Below are 26,865 nucleotides of genomic sequence, written 5' to 3'. Positions count from 1 at the left end.
TCTCAGTGGCTACTCCTCTTCAAATTGATTGTTGCCGACTGAGTGTTGATTGACCAAAAAATCCCCCTTTCATAGAAAAGTTGTGCTACTTTTGTAGCCTAAAACAGCTTATTACAGTGAACAAGGAAAATCACTTTTTTTGTCCACCGCTTGTCCCCGTTTCACTGTCTTTCTTTGTCCATGTCATTTTTTGTACAAGTAGATGTATAATGGTTGGAATTTTTTTTTTAAATTCAGCAACCTAAAATGAGGAAGTGTAAAGACCCTATTCCGTTTGTATTCTGCCTTCTATTTTTGTAAGAGATTAAGAGTATTAAGGATATTCATGACTGCAGTCATTGAAGGGAAATGGAAATGTCCCCCCCCCCCCCCCCCATTCCAAAAAACCCTTGACACTTGGTCAGGAAATCAGTGATGTGGAAACGTGGACGAAAATGTCCTCCCGCTCCAGACTACAATGACTCCTTTAAACGGAGAACAGGGGGAACCTGCCCATATGGCAGGAGCGTCCGGAACCGATCCAGCCCCAATCGGGCCCGGACCCGTCCCAGCGTCTTCTCTCTGTTGACTGCAGTGGAGGATGACCAGAACCGAGAGTGTCTACTCTACGCGAGTCGCGGGAGGATACAAAAGAGTCACTTCAGTGTGCGTTTTGGTGGAACATTTGAAGCCCCCCCCCCCCTGTTCCTCATAGAGAAGCACCTCCATGCCAGCAATTAGAAGGATCCAGAAGCTGGTTGGCGAGTGCTCCCCTGCCCTCCCTCCCCCACTGAGTGGTGCCAATTTAGCTGAGTGCGATCTGGTGCCACCGGACCGGTTCAGTGAGGACAAACGCTGCCGATTGCCCAAAGATGGTAGCCACAGTCTGCCCCCCCTACCCTACCCTGCGCCACCACTCTTCTCTACTCCTAACCCTTTTTGACCCCCCATCCCATCCCATCCCACTCCACTTCGCCACCAAACCCCACTCCCCACCATCCCCCACACACACCCATTGAGACCCTCACCCTCCCCGAATCGCCACAACTTCATTTAGAGAGGACACCAGATTGCAGAGGCCTTCACCCCCTACTGACATTAAACCTACCCCCTCTGCCCCCCCACACACACCCACCCTCACCTCCTCCCTACTACCACCCTCCTACCCCCCCCCCCCACACACACACACCACCCATCCTGTCCACTCCTGCCCCATTTTAGACCCACCGCATGGTAATTGATGAAAGAGGCCCCAGGAATGAAATGAGCTGGAAGGACATCAAGCGGCTCCCCCTTGCCTTGGGGGAGTGCGGCTGGGCTGGGCCGGGCTGGGCTGGGCTGGGGGCCTCGGCGGGCCCCGCACGCCTCGCAGGGCCCCGTCTCCAGGGTCATAAAGGGGAGCTTAATGAAGCATGGGGAGGGAATTACACTAACGCTAACAGGCAGATGTCCTGCATTGTGCCCGGCCACAATAAACAATATGGCCGCCTCTCCAGTATTAGCATGAGAAAGAGTTGGGGAGGGAAGGCTTTCTCTCTCTCTCTCTCTCTCCCTCTCTCTCTCTCTCTCTCGCTCTCTCTCTCTCTCTTTCTGTTGCTCTCACTGGAGGCTGTGTTTTGACTGCTTTTTTTAAGGTTTGGTTTGGATGCTGCTGGTGGAGGGAGTTGTTGGGGTGGGCGGTGAGGACTTTTTCCCCCTTCTTTTTTCTTTTTCTATTTCTCTTTCATTCGACTCTGAGTTTCTGCCTCAAACCTGCTTCCTCACCCCCCTCCCTCCCTCTCTCTCTCTCCCTCTCTCTCTCCCTCCCTCCCTCCCTCTCTCCTTCCCTCATTCTCTCTGGTGGGGTGGTGGTGGTGGGGGTGCTCCGATCAACAGGTGTGACTTGGGTCACTCTTTTGTTCTAGTCTGGGGTGGGTGTGGAGAGGGAAGCACTCCTCCCCAGCAGGGTCCTTTCAGGTGGACACTCGAGTGTCAGGCCGCTGCATTCCTGCGCTGAATGGACACGGTGTGGGCCTCCGCTCCGCTCGGGCCAGTGCCCACAGGCTGCCCGCAGTAGCAGCAGCAGCAGCAGCAGTCCTTCAAAGTGCTCCCGGTCTCTCCACACAGCACGGGGTGTTAGATTACACCACACACACACACACACACACACACACACACACATATGCTATACACAGAAACACACATTATATATACAAAGATACACACACACACACACACAAACACAGAGAGAGAGAGAGAGAGAGAGAGAGAGATACTGTACACTAACACACACACACACACACACACACACACACTGACAGACTAAACATATATGGAATGGACTTATGCATGGTTATGTATATGGTTACGGTATTTAGCAGACGCTTTTGTCCACAGTGACATACAAATAGCAACAATACAATAGTTACATTAAACAAATATACAAAACCATACACCCAAACAGACACACAAACACACACACACACACACACACACACACACACACACACACACTCACACACACACTCAGAAAACCCTCAGGACGGACCTAAATCTGAACTGAGATGGTCAGCTGATACAGTGATTGGATTCATTGTCTTTCTCTTTTTGTGAGAGGAGTGTACATATAAATTTCCGGAGCGGAGGAGCAGATTTCATTAGGAAGCAGCTTGCTCACGCTCCAGTCATCCTGACTTTTAAGGCCTCAGCAAATCTGCTGAGTACAGCTGTCATGGGTTAGCTCATGGGTGACAAACAATAGCCCACCGAAGCGTTTGTGTTTGTCCCATAGTCACCTTCATGAGATAATGTGTGCGTGTGTGTGTGTGTGTGTCTCTCTCTGTGTGTGTGTGTGTGTGTGTGTGTGTGTGTGTGTGTGTGACAGCACGCGTGCGCGCGTGTGTTTGTTTGTCTTATTTCCAATGGCATCAAAAGGAAACATGGTGAAATGGCTATTTAAAGCAAACGTAGAGGAACTCAAGGGGTGGGGGGGGGGGGGGGTTGATGGTGGTGGTGGATATGTGCGTGGGGCGGGGGGGGGGGGGATGATACCATTGTGTCAGCCCCCCCGAAATAACTGCCTCCTCTTCCACAGGTCCCTGGGTCTGTCAGGTCATGGCTGGGGGGACATTCAAAAAGAAGGCCTTGTTTATGCTTGCACCACGCAGCCTAGGACCTCTCTCACTCACTCGCACACACACACACTCACTCACTGACTCGGTCCCTCACACAAACACACACACACATGTTTCCTGGGCCCTGATCCCCTTTCTTCACATTGTAAGGTGTACCCCACTGCCCCCGTATCTATCCCTACAACCCTCAACCCATGCTATTCTCACCCCCCCCCCCCCCCCCCCACACACACACACACACAACCAGCATGGCCGGGCCCGCGCCGTTTGCAAATGCTTTCTGCTTGAGTGTGCACACCATTGTTTCAGCGGTTTTAATCACTCACCAGCTGGCTGGCCAGTGAATGGGAGCGGTGGGCCCCGCGCCATGTCACTTGTGAGGTCTTGGACGTGGGCTTTTTGGGGGGTACGACTGGGACTGCTGCGGGCGGCACAGGACGGAGTGAAGTGAATTCGTGCAGCAACTGTGACCGCCCTCCCCACCCCCCCTTTTCTCCCCCCTTTTCTCCCCCCCCCCCAGTCCTCCACCCCTCCACCCCTCGGCTCCTCGAGCCCCCCGAAACCACGTCGACACCACCGCGACTCTAATAAACGCTTCTATCTTTCTTTCTCTTTCTCTTTCTTTGTCTCATGTGTGTGTGTGTGTGTGTGTGTGGGTTTTTTTTTTTTTTCTTTTTTAGTTTTGTTTCAGTGTTTTTCGCGCTCTTTTCCCCCTCCCTGTTGTCGGCCACTTGTTGTTGACTCCTCCACTATCGCTCAGGCTTGCCCCTACAACTGCCATAACCACCATGGCCATCAGGTTCTCCTTATGTCGTTATGCAAGTTCCACAAGAGGAAATGGCCGTTGAGCCTTTCAGCATATTCGATCTTTTCTTTCTTTCTCTCTTTCTCTCCCTCTCCTTTCCCCCTTCTCTCTCCCATTCGTTCTCTCTCTCTCTCTCTCTCCCTCTCTCTCCTTCCCTCTCTCTCTCCCTCTCCCTCTCTCTCTCTCTCTCTCTCTCTCTCGCTCTCTGAATGCCTGTGGCATTAGGCTCTGCTCTCAGGCTGTCCCTGAGACCCCCGAAACAAGTGGATCCACAATTAGCCGCCGTGATCTGGAGACGGCAGCTGCAGGGAAGCGGAGGCCCGGCCGCTGCAAACAGGGCCTCACGGCTGCCAGGCTTTTCCTGCCTCGGCGCAGCCGTGTCAGTTATCAACATCTGCCGCACTCCTGCTTTTAAAGGGACCACAGTCTCTTAAAAAACGAAAAGAGAGAAAAAAAAATAATAGAAAAAAAGAGAAACAAACCCCGCTTTCCTTGGTTCCAGTCACCGCGAGAGTGCTAGCATATCAGTTAGCTGGCGGAAACAGACAAAACCAGAGGAGTTTAAAAAAAAAGAAAAAAGAAAACAGAGGCTATTCTGGTTCTGCAGTCTGGTTTGGCTGCTGCAATTTAAGGGATTTCCTAACCAGTCAATCCAGAAGTTTCATTTCATACGATGCTTTGAGAGGCTACACATCTAAATACAGACTAATGCAGTTTTGATTAGTGTATGCAGTGTCAGCCATTTTGTTTGTCATACTGCATAGTTGTGAACACCTCAAGGTTCTTACTTCTGCAAATAATGTTGAACTTATTTGACACTGACATGAATTTTTACAACAATTTACAACAGCAAATAACAGTGAGTATCAATTGTAATTGTTTTGTAAGTTAATTCTTATTTATTCTCTATTTCTTCTTCCCGCTCTGTCTCTCTTTCAGGATATGATGTACCAGCTGCTTCAGGGTCTGGACTTTCTTCACTCTCACCGTGTTGTGCACCGAGACCTGAAGCCACAGAACATTCTGGTAACCAGCGGTGGTCAGATCAAGCTGGCTGACTTTGGCCTGGCGCGAATATACAGCTTTCAGATGGCCCTTACCTCAGTGGTGAGTACTACCTCAGCCCCCCCACCCCCCCATCCCCTCCTACCCCATAGAGGGAGTTAACTCTACATAAAAAAGGCAGCCAAATGGTCCCCACAAAACTGAGCACAGAAATCTGTCAGTGATCCATCTCCATGTAAGTCAATGGAGGCTATTGAAGTGCATACTAGGTCCTGGCTCTCCCTGGTGTAGTCCTCCAAAATCCATTCTCTTACAATAGTGGGATTTCTAAGGAAGGGGATTCTAAATATAGCAAATGTCTCATAAGCATTTTGCTCCCACATCCCAAAGACAAAGGGTTGTTCATCAGGGACAAAAGGCTTGCTTGAGGCCTTTCCTCTGAAAACCTGATCCCTCTTTCTCTCTCGCTATCTCTCCCTCTCTCTCTCCAATCTTATCTCCTTAGCTGTTGTTCTTTTTTATCACACTGTATTGTCTTTGATCTGTCAGCTCTCTTTCTATTTCTCATTCCTCAAACACATGTTTGCAAAGGCTGTCTATGTTGGCAAAGTTCTCTACAATAATATTCCAGGTCTTTCCTCCATTGTTGTCTTTTGAGGAATGTGACACATGTGGCAGACGGCGAAATGATTGGTCGGTCCCTGGAGACTGGTGTGGAAAGCCACCAATCAGATGTGACAAGCGTGAGATGGCCACCAATAAGACAGCCGCCCCAAAGAGCCTTGTGCATGTAATCTGTAAAGTGAGAATGACAGCGGCGGTCGGAGGGGCCCAGGATTCACAGAGTGGCAAAGGGCTCAGGTGAAATCGATCACAAGATCGGGTCGGGCCCGGTGAATTCCTGCGGCCCCCGCTCTTTGAAGTCCAAGCCTCTCGCGGAGGGTTCTGATGTCAAGAGATAGGCTACATCGTCGTCGTCGTCTGAAAGGACTTTGTGTGGGTTTTTTTTTCACCCTCTCTTTCGTTCTTTCTCTCGCTCTTTTGTAGAGGACGACAGGGACAAGACCCCTCAGTCTGCTGTACCTTTGGGAGATTAACAACCATGCGGTTCTCTTTGTGTGGAGCTAGCGCCGAGCTAAAGCAAATAACACTGGAACATCAACAACATATCTTTCCCCTGTCGGTTCCTAGTCAACTATATACACTTTATGTTTACTGTTTACCAGAAAATGTCATCAATTGGTACCTCAACGGCGAACAACTTGAATGACTGTGAAGTTCAAGAGCGACTGTGAATTCATTGTTTCCGTGTCTGCCTCTTCTGCCTCGCCTGCCTTGATGGCTTGACGGCGATCCCTCGTGTCGTGTCATTTGTGTGGTTTCGGTGGTTTTGCGAGCGTGCCGGCTCGGAGTCATTGTACGCCAAACCCAACGACCTTCACTAGGGCCGCGCTCATTTTAAACTTGGGTTCGCTCATGCGTGCTCGCCCTACTCTCACCTGGGAATCCACCCGAGACACCAGAAAGTACCTCCGTGCTCTTCGCAGCCTTTGTGGGTTGTGGAGGGGGGCCGTTTGGGGAGAGCTGGAGACTAAGAGTAGTAAAAGGAGCTTGGTGGATGGAAGACGGCATCGTTACACTGAGAGACTAAGATACCAGAGAGATCAGGTGTATTGTGGAGCTGAAAGAAGTGAGTTTGGGGATTGAAGGGCTAAGAGGAAAAGAGATTGTGTGTGAGTAGAGAGAGAGATAGAGAGAGAGAGAGAGAGAGAGAGAGAGAGAGAGAGAGAGAGAGAGAGAAGAGAGAGAGAGAGAGGAGGGGGGGAGAAGAGAATTGGAGATCCTAGGAGGGATAGTAGCGTGTGAACCGACGCTCCGGCATACGGATCTCTGTCCTCCCTGATTGGTTCCCCCCTCCTCTGGAATCCCCCTGTCACCTGCCCTCCCTCGCAGCCAAACCAAACAGACAAGAGAAAAAGGGGAAACAAATTCCTCTTCTTTTTCCCACCGTTACTGTACACCTTGAAAAAATGGAAACGGTCATTACGACGACATGAAACCTCCTACCCTCTTCCACAGTCAATGGTGGTGGCCGCCCCCGCAGTGCAGTCTTAGTAAACCACTAGAGTGTATACTGTCTAGTTTTACCAGGCTAACAGCTTTATGGGGGATGTGGGTGCATGTGAAAGATGTGTGTGTGTGTTTGTATGTGTGTGAGTGTGTCTGTGTATGTATGTATGTGTGCACGGTGCATGAGGCACGTGCATGTGGGTTAATGTATGTGTGCGTGTGTGTGTGTGTGTGTGTGTGTGTGCGCGTGTGTGTGTGTGTTTGTTGTATGACGCATAGGCAGCAGGAGGCTGTCCTGAGAGAGGTGGCCTGATTCAAATGAGGCTGGTCTGGGGTTGAGACACATTCATGACATGACTCGGCTGAGGGGGAAAAAAACATAAGCAGCACATTTGCATAAGGAGCTCTGGTGGGGATTTTCTCTAACTGAAACGGCAGCACTCTGTCATCTCTTTATGAGAAGTGTGTAATTTATCTCATGTTGGACCTTCTTCTGTGAACCCGGCCATTTTTCCTTCCATAAATGTGTGTTGAGTGTCAAGGGCCTTCACTGTACATGTCTAACAGGGGGCTTTATGTTGCAAAGAGGACCACCAGCCAGCAAGAGAAAACTAAGTTTTCATGACATGTTGGAATTTCTTTTTTGCAAAATGGCCTTGGCTATTATTTCTCCGTAATCTCCTTTGGCCTGATGTTTGTTGGAGACTGACTTCTAGTCACCCCACTCTGCGCCCCCACTCCCACCCCCACCCCCCACCAACCCAACCTCACAACCGCCCCCCCCCCCCTTCCAGTCACCATGACATGAGAGAGAGAGAGAGAGAGAGAGAGGGAAATGGCAGAAAGCACGACAGACCCAGACCACCCATCTGGCAGTACAGAGTTAGAGATTAGCATGACCATACAATTCTCCTGGGTCCTACTGCATTGTGGCGCATTCAGATGGACTCCAACCCCCCCCCCCCAACCCCCCACCCTCACCCCCCCACCCCAGTCCTTGTCCACGTCGTCTGATTGACAGCACTAAGCTTCTGACTCCAGGAATGAACACGGTGGTGGCAGCAGCAGCGGCGGCGGAGGCGGCTAGTGGCATTGGCTGTGGCAGCAGACAGCTTGTTGGGAACACTGTAGTAGCTGAAAGGGAACGAACGGCTTGAACCCAGGGGGTCACTCCCATGCACCGACCGCCACAACTCACTCATGCAAAGGTTACACGGATAGATTTGCATGACATGGGCCAATGGAGATGAGATTGGGATCTTTTCTCAGTGCGTTACACGTTTTCTATGCCTTAGTGATGGTGTTCATGTACCATGCAGGGGGAAACAGTCATTCTCTCAGTTCATGCCCTCAAAACAATGTGTATGTGACGGAGTTGTTGACGGTATATGTTATGCGTTGAGTCATGGTTTTTTCCGCTTTTGTCTTCACATATATTTTCCCACCGATCTTGATCTTTTTCTGATGTTGCTTCAGTCCATCTGTTTATAAAGTACTTCTGTTAGCCAGTGACTATTTTCAACCAAGTTCCATGCGGCTCCCGTTACTGTAGTTGTTTTAAAACAAGCATGGCAACAAGTGTTCCACCGATGAAGCTTGAGAGGAAGATGGCCTCTTCATGATGTTTTCAAGAGCTTAAGGAAAGCACTCGCAACCACATGTGCTGACACACCGCAACCTGATTCGGGGACTTCAGCTATTGAAATGGAAATAAATTGACACTTTTCAGCCACCCCCTGATTTTCTGAAAAGAAAGGACTTCTTAGGTGTAGGCTAGAGGTCGAGAAAACACTCTACCGGACCTGGCAAGACCAGACGTGACGGGACCTGGGCTAGTCAAGCGCCTTGACACTTCGGCAGCACTGAAACGTGCACCATTCAGGCATGAATCTTTGGCACAGAGTTACAGTGTCAGTTGCTGGGGTCAGATAGGGACGCAAAATGGCCCCATCCATCACATTCATTGGCTGCAGGGCCAAACCTGCTGGACCTGATACCAGAGAAATCGACCAAATCAAAAGACAGCAACCATGTTTTGAGTTCTACAATTCGTTGTGATTAAAAAAAAACCCCAAAAAACAAGATGGATGATATCTTGAGACTTCACTCCTTCAAAAAAACATAGAATGTTAGTAAACATTATAATGTAATTCTGAGTAAAAATTATTTGTAATATTGATTGATGCGACACAAGATGGCTGTATTTCTTTTACCACCATGACATAAATCCTCCTCTACTGTACTGTCCTCAGTGGACTTTATGGATGTGCTAGCATGATGTATCTCCAGCCTTTGTCATCTAGGCATGGTGTCTACTGTACCTCTGAGACCACAACAACTTTCACACGGTCCCCCCTATAAACAGACTCGGTAACACCGATGCTATGTTGCCGAAATTGATTTTGGACTCCCTCCCCTGTGCCGATAGCAGTCATTGTAATAGGAGACAGACTGGATTGTCCCATGAAAGCGATTAAGAGCCTGGCTCTGGTAGCGTCATGTGCACCACATTGCACATGAAATTGGATTTGGGAACAGCAGGCAAATGCCACTAATAATTTATATCCAGCTGATTATAATTGCATATTTTTGGAAGCGACCAGAAATCAAACGAATCATCATCCCCCCGGGAGGAGCGTCTCAAGAGACGTTTCCTGGTGGTTTTTAGGGTTTCTCTCTCTCTCCTTTTCCCCCTCCTGGGTAGTCTCAGAACCTGTTTTAAGCGCATTCCTTCCCATGAGGGGCTAATGAATTGCTTGCCGTGTCCTGCAGCGCCACGCTATTTGTTTTGCAGGGCCCGCAGTGTCTCCGGGCCTCAATGCCTCAAAATGTTATCAGCCGATTCCTCCAAACCATATTTAGAGCACACACCAAAATAGAATCTGTCTGCTGCAAATTTTATTATGCAGAGAGAGAGAGCGAGAGAGGGGAGGAGAGAGAGAGAGAAAGAGAGAGAGAGCCTTCAAGTCATACAGCTGTTTTGCAACAGGAGAAGGGACTTGCTTAAACGCTGTTCTGCAGACTTCTTAAAGAATGGCTGCCCCCCTAAAGCCCCACCGCCACGACCACCAAAAACCCACTTTTCCAGAAAATGTCTCTCTTTTTTTGCTTTGCTTTTCCTCTTCCCTGCATACCACAAACTCCAAAACAACAACTGCTGTGGGAGTCCTTTGGGTCTGTCACTTCCTTCCCGTCCGACGATGGAATGAATTCCTCATGCTGGCAACACCTACAGACCACCGCCTGAGCTAGCTCTCACCCCCATGTCTGCCAACATCCTCATTCCTCTCAAGTCCCATCATCCTGACAATCAGGTTTCAAAGTCAAACACCGAGGTTAAAATGGTTCACCTATTGTGGCAGTTATTGTCATGTAATTGGAACCATGTCGTTTTTGCATCGCTTGCCCGACCAGATGGGCACAGAGAGTCCATTTAAGAAGATGCTGTGAATGGCTGTGCAGGAGATGTGTGCTGCTGCTGCTGTGATGGGACTGCATGAGGAATGTCTCACTGAAGCACGACTGGTCACTTCGGGCCAGTGAAACAAAACCGAATGTAAGATGAGATGTTTTTGAGATGCTTTACCCCTGCAGAGTTGTCTTCTTGCTTCTTGGTGCATGCAGTTCTTTGGTGCGCAGAGAGGTTTATGTAAGTGAATTACAGCTCAAAGCACTTCTCACACAGCTGTAGCTGTCGGGTAGGCCTACAGGTATTTAACTTGGCATGTTTGGAATCTGGAACCACATCACCCACGCACTGGTAATGTTGATGACATGTTTGACAAAGGTCACATTTAGGGGATATGAAAAACACAATACCAAACTGAAAACATAATCACAGTGCAAGTTGACATATTTCGACATACAGGTGCATGAGGTGAAAATGTGTTTAGTAGAAGCCGACATTTGTAGACTCCAAAAGGACCTGTATCTTAGTTTGTGATAAGCTATATTACAGACAATCTGATTAAATGTGCACTTTGCCTGTGATATGTATCACTTCTGATAAAAGAGTAATCCATATGAGTGACAACTTAATTATTAGATATAAAAGTGAGAGCTCTTAGGATGAAGTGATACCACTGCATGGATGAGAAGGTGTGTGGAAGTATGAACATTCACCACCGACCATATTTTTGCCATGAGCACTGTGCCACGACCTCCATTACAATCACACTACAATCTTCTCTGCTTGTTGTGTGAATCAGACACAACATTGAGAGTGGCAGATTATGAAGGTCTAGTGTTGTCATCCCCAAACAGACAAACAAAGTCTGTGCAATGAGTGGCGTGTGCCAACAGACGCTGCCTACTAACAACGGTTCCCCTTCGCCCATCTGTCTTTACCAGTCCACTTTGCGAAATGGCCGCCCCACACTGTGGCTGAACAAGATTTTAGAAAGCATTAGGGGGTCATGGGAATGATTACTAGGGACTTTTTACAGTGATAAAATGTATACCTTCCCTGTTCTGTAAGTCACTGAAGTCTGCTAAATAGATAAATGCAAATGTAATAAGGGTAAGGAAGCTAATATTCTCAATTAACTAACTCAATTCACACACTAAGGCTGTGTGTGAAGGGTTGGCTTGTACTCAAACCTGACTCAGCAAAATTTGAACTTTCCCCCTGGTCTTCGTATGACTGTGCACGATAGCTGCTACTGCTAACTTTGTTTCAGATATGGATTTCGATATGCGTAGGCGCGAACCTCATCATTGTCGTTACTATGCATAAGCTGGTTGAGATGACTCATCGAAAAACCAACCGAGGCTCTCTCAGTGGATGGCCCGGCTGCTCTGTCATATCTGGCTCGAACGCCGCCTCATAGCACGTCTAAGTGTTAGCGTTGGCCAGCAGACAAACTTCGAATGGGCTGCAAATCACAATGAATCAGTCGATGGACCACAGACAAAGCCGAGCTCAACGTGTTCTGCAGTCAAATAACAAGTCCTACGGTGGCTTTCCGAGTCAGGAGAGGAAGTTCTGCTTTTAACATATGGTTTTGGAGCGTTTGTTTGGTTACTTAGTTACAGCAGCCCATGATTTCACCGATGGTGTAAGATCCCAGGAGTTATCAGTACGGTGCAGAGGCTGAGTGTGGTTTCATATGCACATAATCTTGCTCGATAACCCTTGTCTAAATATGACATTTAAGATAATATTCACCTGAGCTTTTCATCTTAAAACTATGATTATTTAAGCATGCAGACTATTTAGACTCTTAAGAGCTGACTAAATGAACTGCACAATTAGCTTATCTTAGCTATTAGCTCTGTGCTGCATATAGCTATAGAAGCTAATAGGTTGTGGATTCCAATAACTCAGCAATTAAGCGAGCATTCAAAACCTTCTGGATGGCTTAACCACAGAATCATTATCATAAAACACGAAATGTGGAAGTGAAATGAAACTTGTCAGTAATGGTTGTAACTGGGCCGGGGTGGAGGGGAGTAACTGGAGCACCCGGATTGTACACCTGGAATAACAGGTGATGCAATGTCTTTGTCCCTAGGAAAATAACGATGGCCCCCCCGGTTCCCACTGCACCTCTGATTTCCACACTTAAGCGAGGAATTCTAACCCAGCCTTCACCTCGCTCCCATTATACAAACATTACTAATGACTTCCATGCACAATTGAACATATACAGACTACCTTTTAGTCTGCCCCGCTCGCTAACACAGTAAACCTGTCTTGTACTGGACCGTTGAAAGCAATAATCTGGACCAGTGTTGACGCACTGGCGCTCATTAACCCCATAGTTGCTAGATTGGATCAAAGAACGCGCGACCGAACTGACAAGATCAATAGGTTTGATTATGATCGATGATTGCAATCGCGGCTTCCGGGTGAGCGGTCACGTGACCGGTGTGACTGAACTTTGACTGGCGAGAGTTTGGCATGTGGACGCATGGGCCGCGCTTGCTTAGCCAGACAATGTGCTGGTGTTCTGGTTACAGAAGACAGAGAGGCAGCAGCAGCGGCAGCAAAGGCAGCAGCAGCCGTGGGAGAAAAAAAGAGAAGAGGGGAGGAGAGAGAGAGAGTGAAAGAGAGAGAGAGAGAGAGAGAGAGAGAGAGAGAGAGAGAAAAAACATGGCACGCAGGAGTGCACGTGCCGCTCACTCTGGGAATGTTTAGATATCTCCTCCAGTATTCCGAGGACGAAAAAAAGGAAGGGGAAAAAATGTGAGAGAGAGCGAAAGAGAGAGAGAGAGAGAGAGAGAAAATCAGTGCTTTCTCAAAACTTCACTGGTTGGAAAAAAATTTGGGCCTGGGGAGGGAGAGAGGGAGGTGTGTGTGTGTGTGTGCGTGCCGTGCATGCATGTGTGTGGCGGGGGGTTCCCGAAGGCAAACACACACACACACACACACACACATATGCATGCGCGTGCACATACACACACACAATGCTCTACCGCGTCCCGTCCGTCTTATTTGGTATTTCCTGTGTGACCCCTGCTGTCGGTCGTCCTTGGGGCAGTGCGCAGCCCTGCTCTTGGGCCGCTTGTCTGCGCTGGTTGTTGACGGGGCCTGGCTGCAGGCCAACACAAGAGGGGGGGCTTGATTGAGGATGGCGCTGGTGTGTTTTGGTGAAGGGGGGGGGGGGGGGGGGTGACTCTGGTAGTGGTTTTTGGATGGTGGTGGTGGTGGTGGGGAGGGGGTTTGGAGGGTGGCATCTGGATATTAAAGCCTTGCCTGTATCTACGAAGAAGAAGAAGAAGAAAAAAAACAGAATAAAATTACAGCATATATCAGGAATTTTCCGACTAATGATGTGCGGATGTGGCGATGCTGGGGAAAAGAGCCTGACTGTGCTTTCTTTGTTCGAGTTGAGAGGGCCCCATGCAGCATTCCTGTAGGCCCTGCATACTTTGGCAGCGGCGGTGGAGTTTTTAAAAACTGTATACAGTTTATGCGCAGGGCTCCTTTGTGACTTCATATGTCTCTTTTTTTCCCCCCTTTCTCGGACTCCTTTCTTGGCAAGGCTCGACAGCATTGTTGCTATTTTAAATAGTCTTTCTTTTGCAAAAGAAAAAAAAAAGAAAAGAAGAGGAGGTGGGAAAAAAAGAAACACACACGCGCACGCACACACATACACACCCCCCGAACAGAAAGAAAGCGAATGACTCAGGAGCTTCAAAATAATGGTGTTTACTGCCTGTGTGACTGCAGGGCTAAGAATGGCCCTCACTCGAGACAAAACACCAAGCGCAGGAGGAAAGAGTTTGACCCCTCAGGGTGCTGTCGACATTCACTCTTTGGGTTTGACTCGCATTCCTCCTCTCGCCTCTTGCATACTGTAACTTCTGTGTTTTGTGTGACACCACTTTGCTTCCTGGTGGCATTTCGACTTTGGTTTATACTCGTTTGCATAAATATGCGAAAAATATGGAATTCAAATTATTCGCCGCTATTTGATTCCGGGTCAGCAAAACTGTCAATGACACAATGAGAGGCAGTGTCTCACAGCTCAACGATACATCCCGCAACGTAACGTGTGTAATGTCGGGATGCCGTCGACATGTGTGCGTCTACATGCAAACGTGCAAATCCCAGCTCACTTCCTCCTGGAAGCTTTGCGAGGCTCGACTCCTGCAGCAGTATCCTTCATTACACCATCACAGGGACTTTTTGGAGGAAGGCCATGCGACGGGGGCCATGTTTGACAAACAACAAACCATGTGCATCCTTATCGGCTAAACTCATCGCCAGGGAGACGCAGCACACGCTCAGGCCGCCGCTATCATCACAGCATCTATTATGAGCGTGGGGGGGGGGGGGGGCTATTGTTAGCGCGTCGGGTCGTCATTCTGAGGAAGCAGCATCCGTCCTCTCTGCCTCCCGAACGGGTCCCTTTTTTAAAAAAAAAAAAAAGAAAAAGAGGCAAGAAGAGAAGAAGAAGTGGTGTCTAGGGGCCAGTCCCCTGAAAGAATGCGGATGGAGGCTCTATATCGAAGGAGCCCTTTCATCCTTTGCTTCCTTTGAGAGAGATGGAATGTAAACATGGGCCCCTGCCAGCCCCTATCTCCGCGGCTTACTCTTAATCACGTCGGGCCGCTATTGTTTTAATTCCGCACAAGGAATCAAAGGCTTCGGGCATATGTGTGTGTGTGTGTGTGTGTGTGTGTGTTTGAGTAAGGGGCACAGAGTTTGGGGTGGATGGGTGGGTGGGGGGTCTGGAGTGAAGTCACACACTGGTACAGTAGTATAGAGTATAGCATAGTCGGGGACGGGGGTGGTGGGTCCTGTCTGGAAGGGCGTTTTGTTTTTTCCCCTCTCTCTCTCCCTCTCTCTCTCTCTTTTGGTCTCTTAAGTCTGACAAGGAGGAGAGGATGTTGGGCTCGGGTCAGTCAGTGCTCAGGAGCGGAGAAGGCCAGCTGGCCCGCTGGTCACCCTCCCCTTCCCTCCCTCCCTCCCTCTCGCCCTCCCTCCGCACCCCCCACTCACGAGGAGAGAGAGGCGAGAGGAGAGGGAGAGAAAGAGTATGTGTGTGTGTGTGTGTGTGAGAGAGAGGGAGAGACAGAGAGAGAGAGTGAGTGAGAGAGAGGAGAGAGAGGAGAGCGTTCTCACCAGAAAGGAATGCACAGAATGCTCTCCTTTAATCTGCAGTCAGGCTGGACCTCTTTATCTGACCCTCACATTACCATGCTGCTCCAACACAGCGCTGTGCTGCTCTGCACAACCCAGCACAGCACTGCACTGCAGTGCACGGTACAGCACAGCACAGCACAGCACGGCACAGCACGGTACAGCACAGCACAGCACAGCACGGTACAGCTCTGCACGGTACAGCACAGCACGGTACAGAACAGCACAGCACAGCACAGCACAGCACAGCACAGCACGGTACAGCACAGCAGGGAACAGCACTGCACAGTACAGCACAGTACAGCACGGTACAGCACAGCACAGCACAGTACAGCACAGCACAGCACGGTACAGCACTGCACGGTACAGCACAGCACAGCACAATACAGCAGGGCACAGCACAGCACTGCACTGCACGGTACAGCACAGCATAGCAGGGCACAGCACAGCACAACACAGCAGGGCAACACAGACACTAAGCCTCATAGCACACTAGCAAACACACAGTGAGACATATACAGTCTTTTCCATGAAGATCTGCACCGTGCATTTCTGATTCATGACACACACACTCAGGAAGTCTACACACACAAGTAGGAAGGTCTATCTGTGTCATGAACCAGACCAGAGTTTATAAGAGACACAGAGGGAGTGAGGGAGGCAGTAAAAAGAGAGAGGGATAGAGAGAGAGAGAAAGAGAGAGAGAGAGAGAGAGTCCATCTCAGCACTGCTCTTGGGTGAAGGCAGCACAGCTCAGCAGCTCAGCTCCTCAGCCCCAGCAGCAGCCACTGACAGTGGCCTGTTTGTGTGCTGAAATGAAAATAAGCCCGCGGGGAAGAGCCGGAGTCCAGCAGCATCGGGAGAGCAGGCAGGGGCTGCGAAGGGGAAGGACCTTGACAGAGCGCCGGGTGTAAGGGCCCCCGTCATCATCGTCCACTCTCTCTCTCTCTGCCGCAAGACATCGCGACATATGCAAAAAAAAAAATGGCGCTTTTGCAAGACTCCTCACTTCCTACAAAAGTCCTCGCAAAAGTCCTCACTTCCTGTCCCGGTGCACCCGGCATGTGACATTTGCAAAAATGTGCGCTGGAGGGATTAAGAAAAGATAGACGACAAGACAGAGAGGCACTGAGATGCAGCGTGTGTGTGTACATGCATTTTGCATGCACACACGCACAGACAGACACACACACACACACACACACACACATACGTGGCAGTCCCGTCATCTTATCTGATTCAGGCACCCACTATTGTCATCACACCCCACCACTGCCGCCACCGCCAACCCCCCTGGGAGTTTTCCATGATGGCAGGTAGAACCATCAAGGCCTGTTGCTAGCGTGTCGCTATGCTCCGCTGTGGTGCAGCCTTCTAATAATTGTACTCGACTTGTACTCTGTGGAGAGCGGATATACGTCTGAACTATCACTTAGCAGTGGTGTGTGTGGTTCTTCCTAGAAATCAGCTCTGCTACCCCAGTTTTTTTTTCTTTTTTTTTCGCGCTCTCTCGCAAGCTAATGTATGTGCATGTGACTGCATGCATCTGTCAGCGTGTTTGGTTTGTTGTGCAAGACAAACAGATAAGACTATTCTCGTACAGTTTTTTTTGGTCTATGCTCTCGTTACCGTCCAACAAGTGGTGAGCATGAATTTAATTTGTTTGTGCAAATGTGTCAACTGTGGTTGGAGAGCTGAATGAACTCAGATGTTGAATGGGTCAGTGAAAGCCTCTCGGTTCATTTTTAGAATGGGTCATATGTACGTTCAGTCACATGACTGCAGATACTTAAAGCTTCACATCCTTTTAAGTGCAATGACTTCCTCCCTGTTTCTGCTAAACCAGGAAGACCTCAGTAAGGAAGTGTCAACTTCGCTCAAGATCTGCTCTAAATATAACTCTGAACATTTTACATCAGAAAAACGTGAGCACTCCCTCCCATCTCTATAACACACACATACACATGCACGTGTACATGCACACACACACGCACGCACACACGCACACATGCACACACACACGCACGCACACACGCACACACACACGCACACACACAGACATGCACACACACACGCACACACACACGCACACACACACATACATATACACACTCTCTCACACATACACACTCTCTCTCTCACACTCACACACACACGCACACACACAACCAAGCTGACAAGCCTTTGATCTCTTAGACGCACATTTCCTGTGAAGCCATTCTAGATATTAGATTATTAGGCAACCTAAAGATGTCAGAGATCAGTGTTTCATTTCACAACATTTCAAACAGCTGTTTCATTGCTACATGATTATCTGCGGCGGCCATCATAACATTAGATCTTAGTCCTTTCAGTAAATTAGCTCTGTGTCCTGGAGGCGATTACTGTAAGAGCTCCTCAGGGTTCCTCCATCTTGCCATCTTCCCACTTCTCTCCTGTACCTGGTCTGCTGTAGCGCAGTCCTGAGCAGTCAAGCTCTTTTCTCACAGCTCCTTGGAATACATATTTTATTCTCCGCTTCTGCTTACAAACACTGGCTCCACCGCCCCCCCCCCCCCCCCACCCCTCACCCCCCCTGATAAGCTTGAGCTCGACCAAGCGCTCTCTCTCTCTCTCTCTTTTTCTCTCTCTCTCTCTTGCCGGCCCCCCTCGCCCGAGCCAAGAGCACTGTCGGAAAGCTGGAAAGCGAAGGGAAAGCACCTGGAAGGCGTCCACTTTCTCGAGCGGGGTCACTGAGTTTCGTCTGGAGGCTTTCCCTGGCCGTGGCCGTCCACAATGCTGTCTCTCCTGTACACAAAAACGTTGTCTCCTACATCCCCGCTCCCCCCCCCCCCCTCCTCCCTTCCCTTCCCTTCCTCCTCCCCCCGTCCCCCCCCTCTCCAGCTGTCTGTATAAGGCATTTTTTACTGGTGCCTCTCTCGCGCCACCCGCGTCAAGCTGCCTACCCGCTGCTCCGCCGGCGTTTGGGATTTGTGTATTGATCGCGGATAGGTGAGCAGAGGGCAGAAGCCGAGGAAAGGCGAGGAGGAGGGGGGGGTAAGAGGCCTTTGTGCCTGGGGGCGACTGGGATCAGCTTATAAACTGGCAGCCTGGGTGTTAATCCACTAGAAGCCCGTGGATATGTGTTTTTTTTTTTTGTTATTTTATTCCTTTTTTTTTCTTCTTCTTCAAAAATGGGCACTCGCTCATAAGCTCCATGGGAGAGATCCCCAGTGGCTCGCTATGGAAATTTTGTGTGATCTCGGCATACCAAAATGGGAGCTCGGCGACCTGCACTGCCAGATATGATTTCATACCTTACGTAAGCCTAGCTCAGGAGCATGGGGACTTTTCATTTGATTTGATTTGGATTCTTTTTTTTTTTTTTCCTCCCCTGTTTTTTTGGTGCCTTTTGTGTCTTTGGTGAAAGGAGACGGTGCCAAAAATATTGCGCTTTGCTGTGCTTAGTCATCCGTGAGCATCTCTCAAGTGTGCAGAAAACCAAACAAAGTCAAACAGAGCCGAAGACAGTTAAACAAATGCCAAATAGGATACTCATGACAAGTGATTCCAGTGCTGGGATGCCAAGAGACTATCTCTAACTCTCTCTCTCTCTCTCTCTCTCTCTCTCTCTCTCTCTCTCTCTCTCTCTCTCTCTCTACTTTGCTCACAAAGTCACTTATTACTGCATTGAACTCAACAAACTTTGCACTGTGAAACCTACCAACATAGAGTTCTCTTTATAGGGTTCCATGTACTGTATGTGTAATGATTGAAATGTTTCGTTGGTCATATGATCTCTTATATCCTACCGGTCTCTCTCTCTCTGTGTGTGTGTGTGTGTGTGTGTGTGTGTGTGTGTGTGATATTTTACAGGTGGTCACCCTGTGGTACCGAGCCCCTGAGGTGCTGTTACAGTCCAGCTATGCCACACCAGTAGACTTGTGGAGTGTGGGCTGCATCTTCGCCGAGATGTTCAGAAGGAGGTAAGAAACACTGACCAAAAAAAGGGCTAAGCTCACATGAGTACATATACACTGTTACAGGATTCTCTAAGAATAGACCTCACACAGACATTGAAAATAATTTATTGGGTGCTTATTTAAGCGTGTTTTGGTGCCCTGCTATGCTAACTAGCTATCAAATGATTAACAACAGCAGCAACAACAAAAAAACTTTCTAGTTTCCATTAGAATGAAATGATCGATAGATCTAGATCCTCTGAATTTCACTTGTAACATTATAGAAGGAAATGGTAGAAAGCCTGTCTGGATGGACCTCTTTACCTGATACACAAATGGGATTTGTGTGAGAAAACAGTAACAACCTTCATATTACCATGCATTTTGTTTATGCCAGTGTAATCAACACATACAATAAACAGTAATGCAATTGTGAAGTATTCTCATAGTGAATAGTATATTTACTCAGACATTTCTGATCGTGAGAGTAAACGGAGACAGAGTCTCAGTGTAAACCCAGTTCAGAGTGACTGAAGGACATCCTCCATCAGAGTCTTGTTCGACAGGAACTGTCAATGCTTCATTTGGAAGTCTAAATGAATTGTCGTTGGCATAGTGCCATAGAGTACACTGAAATCTGTACAGGTAACCTGCATGTGTAACCTTAAAATGGAAACAGGAGTAGTTCATTGGAAAGGTGTGTTGATTTGTATTGGTATGAATGCTAACTGTGCGTTCACACCGCGGGCGACTTGAGCTTCCAAAGATTCTGGAAGTCATTCATTTTCAATGGAAGCCGGCTTCTCTCAGCTGCCAGCAGCGACCAATCCTTCTGCGTTGCGTTTTGGGCGTCTTGAGCGACTAGAGAAAGTTGAAAGTGGTTTAACTTTATGGTAATGAGCTATGACGCGGTTCAGCGACCAAACGACCAGCAACGAACATAGAATGCTACTACGTCAGAGCGGCCAAAGCATCCAAGCTTCCCACGGCGTCCTTGACAGGGCGTCCAGAGCGATTTTGGAAGCTCAAGTCGCTCTTGGTCTGAACGCACAGTAAGGAGGAATCAACAGGCAAGATGAATGCCTATTGACCTCTGAACATGCTCATGCTCAGGCTGTCTGTCCAATCTCATCAACATCAGATACAATGTTGTTGTTTTTTCAAATGGGACTGTACCCATGCATGCTTGATCACCTGCTAAAGTAGCTCCAGGACTCATAAGAATGTCAAGTCATAGGCTGACATTAGGAGAGACAACTTTATTCCCAAAACCTCACCACACAGACACACACACACACACACACACACACACACATACACACACACACACACACACGGACCCAGACGCGGACTTAGACACAGACCCAGACATAGTCACCACCATCAAAAAAAAGGTGAAACGAAACCTTTGGCTTTGCTGCTGAAGTGTCCTTGAGCTCTTCACGTAGCGGTTCACTCGAGGCAGAAATACAAGAAGACAACACACATAGACAAGAAACACTCGCCCGCAACGCAGAGCAATGTCAGTGTTGTTTTGGCAGTCGAGTTATTAAGTCGTTAATGCTGCATCTGGAACAGTTGCTGTGGTTTCGGGCGTCGTAGGCAGGAGAGAGGAATGATAGACACGACAACGTGCGGTCTAACGAACCTCTCCCCCTGCCAGCCTAAGGCTGTCACTGATATGGCAAGACGCAACAGCAGCCAGTTGAAATCCCTCCCCCCCCCCATCCCATCCCATCCCATCCCATCCCCTTGGCAGGAATGTAACCTTTCCTTAAAGGAGCATATTTGTTATTTCTTAATTAAGACTGAGTGAGTGAGTGAATGAGAGAGAAGGGGGAAGAGAGAAAGAGAGAGACAGAGGAAGGGTGACAGAGGAAGGGTGCATAGAGAAAGAGAGAGAGAGAGGGGGGGGGGAAAGAGAGAGAGAGAGAGGGAAAGAGAGAGAGAGCTCAATGGGGCTATAGATAAGCAGCCATTCATGAGGTGGGCTTGATGCCAAGTCACTGGTTCACTGTGCAATTTGTACTTCCTTCCCACTAGCCGCGCTTAATAGGACACACGTCCCCATTCTGTAACGGCCGAGGCATCACAGGTGGGTTTCGGAAGAGATGTGGATATGTGTGTGTGCTTTACACGCGTGGGTGTGCGCGTCTTTTTTTTTGCGTGGGCGAAAGCACGTGGCATGAAAGTGTGTGTGTGTGTGTGTATGTGTGTGTGTCTGTCTGTCTGTGTGTTTGATCACCCCCCCCGCCATTTCCAGTATAAACAGATTGTTGGCTGATTGTATCCATTGTGTTCAGACGGATGTGAGAGGCCCGGCTATCACCTCTTACAGACAGAGGTGAAGAAAGAGAAAGAGAAAGAGTCAAAGAGAGCTAGAATGTAGAGAAAATGTAAAAGAGAGGTGGGGGGGGGGGTGCGAACGAGCAAAATCTCTCTTCCTGTCCTGGTGACTCACATGTTCTGTGCTTACTTGCTCACACAGGGGACTGACCTTTTGGTGTGTCCCCGGTCCTCGCTCTCTCTCTCTCTCTCTCTCTCTCTCTCTCTCTCTCTCTCTCTCTCTCTCTCTCTCTCTCTCTCTCTCTCTCTCTGTTTCCCTCTCTCTCTCTTTCCGCTGCCCACCTGTCCCTGCGATTCCTCATGAGAGCAGCCTCCCAGGCCTGCCACGTGGCGCCCACGCGCCGACCCTCCGACGGGCGGATGAGCGAGCGGACAGGCAGGCGGGCCGGCCTTCTCTGGGCGAGATACGGAAAACCCGTCAGATGGAGTCCACCTTTTCACAGCCACGGTCGCACTTAGTCACAGTTCCTTGGCCTGGTTTTTGGAGGTGTTCTTCTGTTTTATTTTCACTCTTTCCCTTCACTCAACCACAGACACCTAATCTGATGTACCGAGACATAGGATCAGTAGGTGGTGTCTCTGCCCCCGCGCTCTGACAGTGTAATTGATTGGACCGAAGGCCCTGACCCGTATATATTCCACACTGTGTGGCTTTCCTGTAATTAAGCTAATGTTAATGGACCATTAGCGCCCACCCTTGGACTCTGTTTATGTTTCCCCTTGAGAAGACAATTGGATGGCAGACAACCACCAGATAGATCCTATATTATTTAAGATGCGGTGATTCATGAATGTAGCTTGTTTGATGGTTGAGCTGTGGACATCTCATAAATTGTGTAGGAAGCCACAGTGAGCATACTGTGACAAATGTTAAACTGCCATTTTCTGTGGTGTTGTTGTAGGCTATTCTCTTTTTTTTTATATGTCAAACAAAACCATGAGGACTTAACTGTCACAGTCATGCATAGTGGGCTGTTTTGCGGTGTGGCTAAAAACAGCGCTGATCTAGCACAGTTAAGTTATAACTCCAGGACTCATATATACTCTATAGCTTTATGCGAACAACTCTGCGCTAGTGCTAATGACAAAAGCTACTGTAACTGCTAAACCGATCAACATATTTTTTTAGATGTAGTCACTGCTATACTAGGTATGAATGATACCTGTGTTCACTGACAGTGGGAAAGTAGGAGGAAGTGATGTGGGTGCAGCTATTACATGAAACCAGCATGACAACATCCAACATGTTTCACTGACAAACATGCTGCCAAAATCTTATATTAAAGGGATATTCCACCATTTTTGGAAATACGCTCATTTTCCACCTCCCCTCGAGCAAAACAATCGATATTTACCTTGTTCCCGTTCATCCAGCCATTCTGTGAGTCTGGCGATACAACTTTTAGCTTCAGCCTAGCATAGATCATTAAATCGGATTAGACCATTAGCTTCTCGCCTGCTAGCTTCATGTTTAAAAGTGACTAAGATTTCTGGTAATTTTCCCATTTAAAACGTGTCTCCTCTCAAGTTAGAAAGTGCAATAAGACCAACTGAAAATGAAACCTGGCGTTTTTCTAGGCTGATTTGACATGGAACTACACTCTCATCTGGCGTAATAATCAAGGCAACTTGCATCCTACTGGCACTACTACTGCTTGTTGTCTATGGGGACTATTTTCAGATGCTGCGTACGATATCACTGCGCCTATTGTACGTTTGCAAGTTGCCTTGATTATTACGCCAGATGAGAGTGTAGTTCCATGTCAAATCAGCCTAGAAAAACGCCAGGTTTCATTTTCAGTTGGTCTTATTGCACTTTCTAACTTGAGAGGAGACACGTTTTAAATGGGAAAATTACCAGAAATCTTAGTCACTTTTAAACATGAAGCTAGCAGGCGAGAAGCTAATGGTCTAATCCGATTCAATGATCTATGCTAGGCTGAAGATAAAAGTTGTATCGCCAGACTCACAGAATGGCTGGATGAACGGGAACAAGGTAAATATCGATTGTTTTGCTTGAGGGGAGGTGGAAAATGAGCGTATTTCCAAAAATGGCGGAATATCCCTTTAACTTAACATCCATTACTGTAGGTTTCAAACATTGACAGAGAACAGAAAGACTTATTTCAATCAGAGTGGGTACTGCAACATTTTGACAGGGCAGCTGGATTTCAGTTCAGCTGAGGTACAGCAGCTGAACTCATCTGGAATGAAATTAGAGGAGAAATTTAGTTTATGTTGGCCTTAATTGGGTTCATGCCCTCTCTTCTCCTTAGCATCCGGCTTGTAGGCCTACAACAAAAAAAATTAGGTCCACTAGCAAAACTTTTCTCAGTGTATTAAAGGGACACTTCACCGATTAGCATTAAGGTTTGTATCTTTAGAAAACCAGTCATGTTTTTGAATGGTTGGGCATCATTCCCTCAGTTTGCCTTGAGATGGGAGAAATACGGATTTCAATGTTGAACTTCCTGCTTTCAATGATGTAAAAATCATCAATTTACATCATTGAAAGCAGAAAGTCGTACTCATGGGTTTCATTGAAATCCGTATTTCTCCCATCTCAAGGCAAACTGAGGGAAGGATGCACGACCATTCAAAAACATGACTGTTTTTCTAAAGATACAAAGCTGAATGCTAATCGGTGAAGTGTCCCTTTAAGTGGCCTGATAGCTTGTCATTTGATTATGTCAGAAAGATGTTGGTAGCTATAGACCAGATATTGGCTAAATAATGAGGTTAGAACGTTGAATTTAGGCCATTTTTCATAACATTGTGGCAAACCCACGTACATATATAAGTACACTGTAGATAATAATAAAAAATGTGCAGTTTTGCTGGCTAGAATAGATTATATTTGACTAGAGTGTTTAATCTACATGGATATAATTATGCACCATGTTAATCAACAGTTATGTTCTGTTTGCCCATGATAGGGAAAAAGGCAGTTGCCAACTTTTTGACTTGCCACTGACAGAGAGACTCAGTTTTTGGGTGTGCTTTCGACTAACATTGCTCGTCTATGATTAATCTGACTCCTAAACACCCATCCATAGGAAAGCAATTCATTCGATTTTACCTGTTTCCACGAAGGGAAAGAAACCCTCTTAGGAGAATCAGTGAGCAATAAGAATAGATTGGGAAGGACTTAAATTGGAGTAGGGCTTAAACAAGAGGAGGATTATTTGCACAATTCAAGTTGTGCTTCTACAATACTCTACTCTCCTTTCTCAGTCTGTTTTTATTCTTCCTTATATCTTCCTATGAGAAACCCAATAAGAGCTGATTTTTTTTGTTTGTTGTAACAGCCTTTTCTTTTGGACATGCTTGATAGCTACTGTCATAAAAAGCTAACAGAGGAGTGTTTAGTAGGAGCTGTTCATGTTTTGTTGTTATGTTTTGTTATTGTGAAGTTAACAATCTGGCATGTTATATGGGATTTCAGAAGAATGATCAGGTTGTTAAAATGTCAATCAAGTGCGGTGCTACTGAATAAGCAGACAAACAACATAGTTTGCAACCAGGACATTGAAACACTTTGATTCTGTTGAGGTGAAATATGGGTAACACTTTACTCGAAGGTATCTACATAAGAGTGACATGACACTGTTGCGAATGTGTCATAAACATTATAAACAAGTCATAAACATTTGACAACACTTCTGTCATATAGTGTCATTTGTTTTTTGTCATGACAGGTAAGCGTTAGGGTTAGAGTTAAAGGTTTAGGGTTAGGGTTAGGTCATGTGTCATGACAGTGTCATGTCATTCTTATGTAGATACCCTCAAGTGTTACCAAAATATTTATCAACATTTATATTTTATTACATAATTTCTTTGAGAGGGAATAGATGGAATGCAAGCCATCTGACTCGTTATGAGACAAAGTTATCTGAAGAATTCACATATGGTTATTTTTGTTTGGCCAGAGTCCCAATGCCGCTTGATAACATGTCTGAATCAAACAAGAATGACAACTAACGATTCTGTGTGGATAGAACAACAGGCCTCATAACATCGTTAAAGCGGAGTGCACATTCCTATTATGTGTCATTTGTGCGAAACGTTTTCCACTGAACGCGTAACCCAGGTAGTCATAGGGTTTGTGTAGTTTAGTTTAGCAAACTCTTCTTAATTGTGAGGAACTAGCACCAACAGGGAGATGCTTTGTAAACGATTTCGCTAATAGCTAATTTCCTGCTGCTATATGTGGACGTAATGCAATGACAAGTAGGACTAAGCCTTTTATGACATAACCGTTTTATCCAGTCAAACAAATGGGGCTGGGGGGTGCTATCAGCAGTGAACTATTTATATCCATGAGTTCTAAGTTTGAGGCTCACCACAGCAGTCACACTCAAGGGCACAGCTAATGTGCTTGCTGGGCACGCCTGTATAGGTGTGTGTGTGTGTCTGTGTGTGTGTGTGTCTGTGTGTGTGTGTGTGTGTGTGTGCGCATGCACTTGTGGCTCCCCTCAGACTCAGGTGTGCAGTGAATGTGAGGCGAGACGAGCGCAGCAGTCAGCCCCGTCAGTCGGCGCGGCACAAGACGGCACGGCACACACCGCAGCGCGCCGCCGTGCAACGTGGAGCAGCACACACACACACACACACACACCGAGCAGAGCAGACCTAGCAGGCCGAGCCGCGGTAGAGCCTGGCGACGATCCAAAGCCACCTGGAGGCACGGGCGAGGTGCCCTTTGATCGTTTTACGAAAAACCGCGTTCCTCTTTCTCTTTTTCTTTCTCTCTGTTTTCTTTCTTTCTCAAGCTTTATCTTGCTCACTCTCCCTTTTTCCGCCCCTCTCTCTGCCTTTCTCTCTACCCTTACACCCTGCCCCCCCCCAACACACACCCACAGGTGATTCACTGGCCTTTTTTTTTTATAAAAGGCCACCTGTTAGAGATTAAAGGACACCTGGGATCAGTGCTTCTACTCCGGTGTTGGAGGAAAACTCAGCCTGCTGTCACAGACACATTAATGGAGGCTTACGCTTCGCACAGGCACCACAACA

At 47.7% G+C, this 26,865-nt stretch overlaps 1 protein-coding gene across 1 annotated transcript in view; it reads left to right on the top strand.

The window, feature by feature from the left end:
- cdk6 (cyclin dependent kinase 6) overlaps positions 1–26,865 on the top strand; it is a 40,467-nt gene that overhangs the window by 7,470 nt on the left and 6,132 nt on the right. The window contains exons 4-5 of the mRNA XM_062529284.1: positions 4,837–5,004; positions 19,418–19,527. Coding sequence (XP_062385268.1) covers positions 4,837–5,004; positions 19,418–19,527 — 278 coding nt within the window. The remainder of the gene's footprint in view (positions 1–4,836; positions 5,005–19,417; positions 19,528–26,865) is intronic.

Source organism: Sardina pilchardus, chromosome 24, assembly GCF_963854185.1.
Source record: "Sardina pilchardus chromosome 24, fSarPil1.1, whole genome shotgun sequence".
In the NCBI taxonomy this organism is placed as follows: Eukaryota; Metazoa; Chordata; class Actinopteri; order Clupeiformes; family Clupeidae; genus Sardina; species Sardina pilchardus.
Note: the sequence above shows the minus strand (reverse complement) of the source record. Positions and strands in the feature narration are given on the sequence as shown.